A 5,500-nucleotide genomic window follows, 5' to 3' on the forward strand; every position below is an offset into this window, starting at 1 on the left:
GTTGAGTTGACTGGTCAATAACTCATAACAAGAAGGTTTGTGTGGGACCATGAAACACATGCGTTGGCGAGGCTGGAGCGGGTGAACAAGTCCGGGTCATCGGAGGTGAAGGGCTGTGTTGGCGGCTGATGAAGATGGTTGCTGCAAAACACACTCAACCCAAGCCTGAACAGCAGAAAAATACCATTAATCTGATTTTTTTATATTTTTAATATTTTATAAGAATACTTTTGTAACAATAATAAAAAAATTATTTAGTCTTTAAAAAAATATGTTTATCTTTTTTATAATTATTAGTAAAGATATTTTAGTATATCTAATAGTATAATATTTTTTAAAAAATTAAAAATAAATAATAATAATATATCAACTACCACCAAAGACCAAACTTGAGTTTCAAGTCTCATACTATCTACTAATTACATCTTATATTCCTATCTTAGAGAATGGATATTATTATTTTTGCTTTTGAAGATATTTAAGAATGAATGCGGATCCGATTGGATATGGTCAAAATTTGTTCTGTATTAAAATTATTAGATCAGATATAATATTCGCAGTTTTTAAATTCAGAACCGATTTACACATTTGCGAATCGGATATCGAATATATTCACAAAATATAAAAATATTTTTATTAAAAAATATCAATAAAATTTATTTTTTATTTTTTTAAATATATTTACTCTTAAAATAATATCAAACATATTTTTTTAAATAATAAATTAAAATAATACAATATATATGATAATTATTACTTAAAATAAAACATAAAAATAATATTTACTTATTTATTTCTTTATTTTTGCCGATACACGAATATGTGGATCGGATATGCGGATACCTACACAAAATAAATCCGCAATCCAATCCTATTAGTGTGCGGATCGGATCCGATCCGATAGTCTTACGAATCGGATCCATATCCGTAATTTTCGGATCAAATTCGGATAAACACCGCTGACATGTGGATCGAATCCGATACATGAACACCCCTGAAAATATCACTCTTTTTTCTATTAATTTATGTCATAAGAGTTTTAATAGTATTATTTTTTATAAATTTTTGCAACAAAAATATTATGTCTATGCAATACAAAAGTTAATCCATCATTTTATTTTACACTAATAATTAATTTAATAACTAATTTTTTATACACATCTAATATAATTATTTATACAAATATACAATACAAAAATATATATAAATAATGATATTATCACAAATAAAATTAATATTATCATTTTCCTATATCTCCCTCCTATATGAAAAAGACAATTCTATGATAAAAAAGAATTATGTGAGGAGAATAAAAAAATATAATCTATTATAAAATTTAATAAAATAAAATAATACATTTTTTAAATAAGCATCTAACTATTTATTAAAATAATTTTTTTTAATATTTTTTCTTTTGAGCACAACATACACCATACCATATGAAATTCATACACTTTTTTGTTTTTTATATTGGAATAACAATGGTATTTTTCTAAAATGTGAATTGATAAGATGTTATTTTTTAAATGTAAAATTATTTAATTAAAAAAATAGAAATTAAACCGTTTAATTTGTAAAAAAAATACAAAAAATAGACTATCTAATTTGTAAGAAATACAAAAAATTAGATCGAAAAATTTCTATTAAAAAAATTAAAAAATTTGAAATATAAAAATCAAACTCTCCAAATTGTGTGTATCTTCTACACTTTTAAAAAATATAAAAAATTATAATGATATAAGTACTTTTATTTTCATTAAAAAAAAAACCGAAATTAATGCGACATCGAACAGCATATTCACCAACATGTCCTGCTATGTGATTTGAACAGTCAACCCTGAGAAGTGGGTCACATCACAATAACGAAGTATTAATAATTGAACAATCAAAAATTAAAATGATCAAGAGAATTAAACTATTTATTTATTTATTTCAATGACTCAAATAAAATACTCTTACACTTTATGTATCTAAATTAAACCTTACCCAATCAATCATAATTATCATCACATCTTTAAGTACCCTCTTCAAAATTCCAACAAATGTCAGCCACATGTTACTGAGGATCTGAAAAATTATTAAAATGATTCTTGAAGCAAGAAAAAGCAGTGAATACAAAAAAAAAAAGAGAAAAGAGAAAAAAAAAAAAACACCCCCCCCCCCCAAAAAAAAAAAAAAAGAAAGAATTTTGCTTTATATTATAATAATTATCTTCGTCCTACAATGACAATTTAGGACATGGAAAAACAATTATAGCTATTCTCTGATTTCTCTCCAATGATCACAATTCACAGGCCAACCCTGGTTTCATCAAAATTTTCTCCACCAACCTCATTTCCTTGCTATATTTTTTGCATCCGTTGCTGTTGTGTAATAATCTCACTATATAAACAAATGGTAACACCCTATGATTCTTTTTCTTCTTCTTCTTTGTTTGTAACATGCTTATAGCATGAACATAACACACTCTTTGATTAGGTGTTACCAATGAAGAGTTGCCTCCACACACACTAAACTCCCATTCAACCAAACCAAATGAGAGCATAATCCACATTTTTTCATGAATCTGATGTCCCATTACAACAAGGTCCTCCTTCTGATTTGAACCTTTTAGTTTTTGGACTATTTGGGCATGAGGAACCAAGTGTTGTTAATTCATCACTCTTATAGCTCAAGCATCCACCACCATCAAGCACCCCAATTGGGCTTTGAGGCACAAATGGCACATGATGTTTTGCACCAAAATTAGAAACATTCATCAATGCCAAGTCTCTTATCAATTCAACACACTTTAGAACTTTCTCCTGCATTAAAGAAACAAATATGAGAACACTCAACATCACCCCCCCACCCCCCCCCACCCCCAAATAATAAAGTTAAGAACAACAATTTCACAAGCTGGAATTGATGGTTATGGTTATGATGACGTCAAGCATCAATGATCAATACTATAAGGACAAAAGCAAAAGCAATTTTGTCTTGTGGCCCTTTTTGTTGTGTTTTTGTGGGAACCACCACCACCACTACCACCCTCACCTTCTCTGCAATGAAGAAGCTAGCTAAGGCCTTATCGATATCTTTCGCTTGTTGCAACTCCTTTGAAACAGAAATCGCCACAGCCGCTGCGATTTCAGAAGGCCTGAACTCCAAGAAGTCAATCCCTGCATTGATTTTGCCTCCTTGAAATCATTACTCCGCGAGAAATGGCAGTGCTTTTCATCTGAGAAGGACTAAAAATTCAAAGCATGGTAATGAGAGTAGTAGAGTACCTCTAATTATGCTAAGGGTGAGCTGTATTGATCTCGAAATGGTCCGATTCGCCAAATGTTGCTTGAAAGTGATCTTCTTTAGGAAATAATCTATGAAGGAACAAGGAGTTAAAGCTTGCATTTTCCATCTCAATGTGCTTAACACCAATAGTTCCATTCTTTGAATGGTTTTAGCTTCAAATACAAACTTTGGTTCTCCAACCTGCCAATTAACCAACAATAAATGAGAACATAAAGGGAAACACACATAGCAAAATCGCGTTTTACTGTACTAGGAGAACAATTAAGATTATACGGAACCTGTAAGTCGACGGATTGCGGCACTTTAACCTCCTCCATTTTCGCCCCAATCGACAAGCAAGCTACAGCTAACAATTGCATAGTCCAACTTTTACCTCTCTGAAGAAGAGGCCAAAAATATTAATTAGGTCATCAAAAGAACATTGATCAAATTAGAGACATGAACATAGTAAAACCCGACAATGCTTCTAGAAATTCAATCTCACCGGCAATTCATACAAGGATAAGAAGCGATCCAAGTAGTTCACAGATAGACAAAAGGTCAAGGGTCCAAAACCATAATAGGAATGAGCCTGTTGATCGTCACATCATACAAAAGTGTATTAAGTCACTAACGGAATCACCAAATCATAGAACCAACCATTGAGACTTCCCCCTCACAGTTTCAAATTACTATCAAACAAAAATGTGTGGACAACAGAAAATCAGAACAAGAAGAAAAATCCAAATCAATTTAAGACTTGAACAAAATTTGCCGCAAAATCAGTCCATAATACTCCATTACTAGCTTGCAAAAGTCAATAAAGTAAAAGGAAAAACCCCCTGAAAAAAGTAAAAAATCACTCCAAAGCAAATTGAGCTGCATTGAGATAGATAGACAAACATAACAAAGAACCTGATACAGGAAAAACAGAAAGTGAAATTAGAGAACAACATGAAAAAAAAAAAAAACTTTTTGAATAATTAACATCACAATAATAGTACTTATACAAGCAACATAGAATCTATATAAATTATCACAAAAAAAGAAATCTTAAGAGGGAATTTTGTATTCGATTTCGATTGATTGTCAATAAATCAAAAGAACCCCCCAAAATAAAACCAAAAAATCATACAAACCCCATTATTTGAGAAAAAAAATCATAAATAAAAAATGAATCAATGAACCAACCTTCCAAATCCAATCAATGGTCTCTCTCCTACCACTGAGGTCCAAGTCCCCACTACGTAGCCTCTTAAGATAATCCTCCTTTGGTAAATGCTCTTTTTCCCTTTCCACCATGTCTTTCATTGTTTCTTCACTCAGAACATCAAAACAATACAATGGACCCGATCCACGGTTTTCTGAACTCGGACATGGTTGGTCGGAGTTAAGGTTGTTGGTGTGGTCCCAACATGGTAAGATTCCAGACCCATCAGCAGCAGCAACATTACACTCCAAATCATCACCATCATCATCATCATCATCAAAACAAGTGATGTTGTTTTCGGAACATAGTAGAAGGTTTGAGTTCTCAGCCATTGACCCTTCTTCCGTAACAACAACAAAAAGGTAAAAAAATGCTATGAAACAGAGAAAAACCGAACCCAATTGAACCTCATCAAAACTTGAAGAAGCTGGGATTAAAAAACAAAACTTCAGAGGGTGTTTTGTGGTGAAAATGAATGACCCACATGAGAATGCTGAGAATGGAGGTGTGAGAGTGGAGAATGGAGTGAGTGTGAGAGTGATGAAAGGAGAGAGCTTTATGTAGGAAGAGAGAGAATGAATGTGCTTTAGGGTAAAAATGGAAGAAGGTTGGGGCAAGAACATAGATGCAAATCCAACAAAAATTCACATAAAAATTAAAAATTAACCATTTCATCTTGAATAAATTACACTGATTTTGACCTCACATTCATTGAAATTTATCATTTTTATCTTTGGTTATTACATGGAACCCATAAAAGGAAAAAGACAAAAAAAAAAAAACAGTTGTAATGTGATTTCCAGTGAAAATGGAAATTTCCAGCCAATAAAGAAGGTAGTGTGAAAAATCAAATATGAGGCTTCTACTTTTTATTTTAATCAACTTTTTTAGTTTTGCAAACAAAATTTTGGTGATTTGGTAAGAAATCTGTGTTGGATTCTATCTAAAAGGTGAAGTAGAATTAAGTTCTATGCATGAACCGTGCACTCTGATTATCATTCCTTATTGAAAAATATCAAT

General features: G+C 31.3%; 1 protein-coding gene across 2 annotated transcripts; it reads right to left on the bottom strand.

Moving 5' to 3' along the window:
• Window positions 1-2,177: 2,177 nt before the first annotated feature.
• Window positions 2,178-5,078, bottom strand: LOC107487267 (cyclin-D4-1). 2 transcript variants are annotated; one of them, XM_016107888.3, is made up of 6 exons: window positions 4,462-5,077; window positions 3,776-3,862; window positions 3,570-3,668; window positions 3,270-3,471; window positions 3,037-3,161; window positions 2,179-2,804 (listed from the first exon to the last, which is right to left on the bottom strand). In XM_016107888.3, exons 1-6 carry the CDS (start codon window positions 4,810-4,812, stop codon window positions 2,559-2,561), a joined length of 1,110 nt encoding a protein of 369 aa, XP_015963374.3. In that variant the 5' UTR covers window positions 4,813-5,077; the 3' UTR covers window positions 2,179-2,558. The 2 variants fall into 2 exon arrangements, with proteins under 2 accessions (XP_052117467.1, XP_015963374.3); XM_052261507.1 differs by lacking the exon at window positions 3,776-3,862 and having other exon boundaries at window positions 2,178-2,804; window positions 4,462-5,078.
• Between the last annotated feature and the right edge of the window lie 422 nt (window positions 5,079-5,500).

Source organism: Arachis duranensis, chromosome 5 (assembly GCF_000817695.3).
Source record: "Arachis duranensis cultivar V14167 chromosome 5, aradu.V14167.gnm2.J7QH, whole genome shotgun sequence".
Classification (NCBI taxonomy): Eukaryota; Viridiplantae; Streptophyta; class Magnoliopsida; order Fabales; family Fabaceae; genus Arachis; species Arachis duranensis.

Coding starts and splice junctions, on each gene's coding strand:
- LOC107487267 (XM_016107888.3), bottom strand. CDS start 4,812: ATGGCTGAGAACTCAAACCTTCTACTATGTTCCGAAAACAACATCACT. Junction 3,162..3,269: donor CACCCTTAGCATAATTAGAG/GTACTCTACTAC, acceptor AAATCAATGCAG/GGATTGACTTCTTGGAGTTC. Junction 2,805..3,036: donor GCTTCTTCATTGCAGAGAAG/GTGAGGGTGGTA, acceptor TCTTTAATGCAG/GAGAAAGTTCTAAAGTGTGT.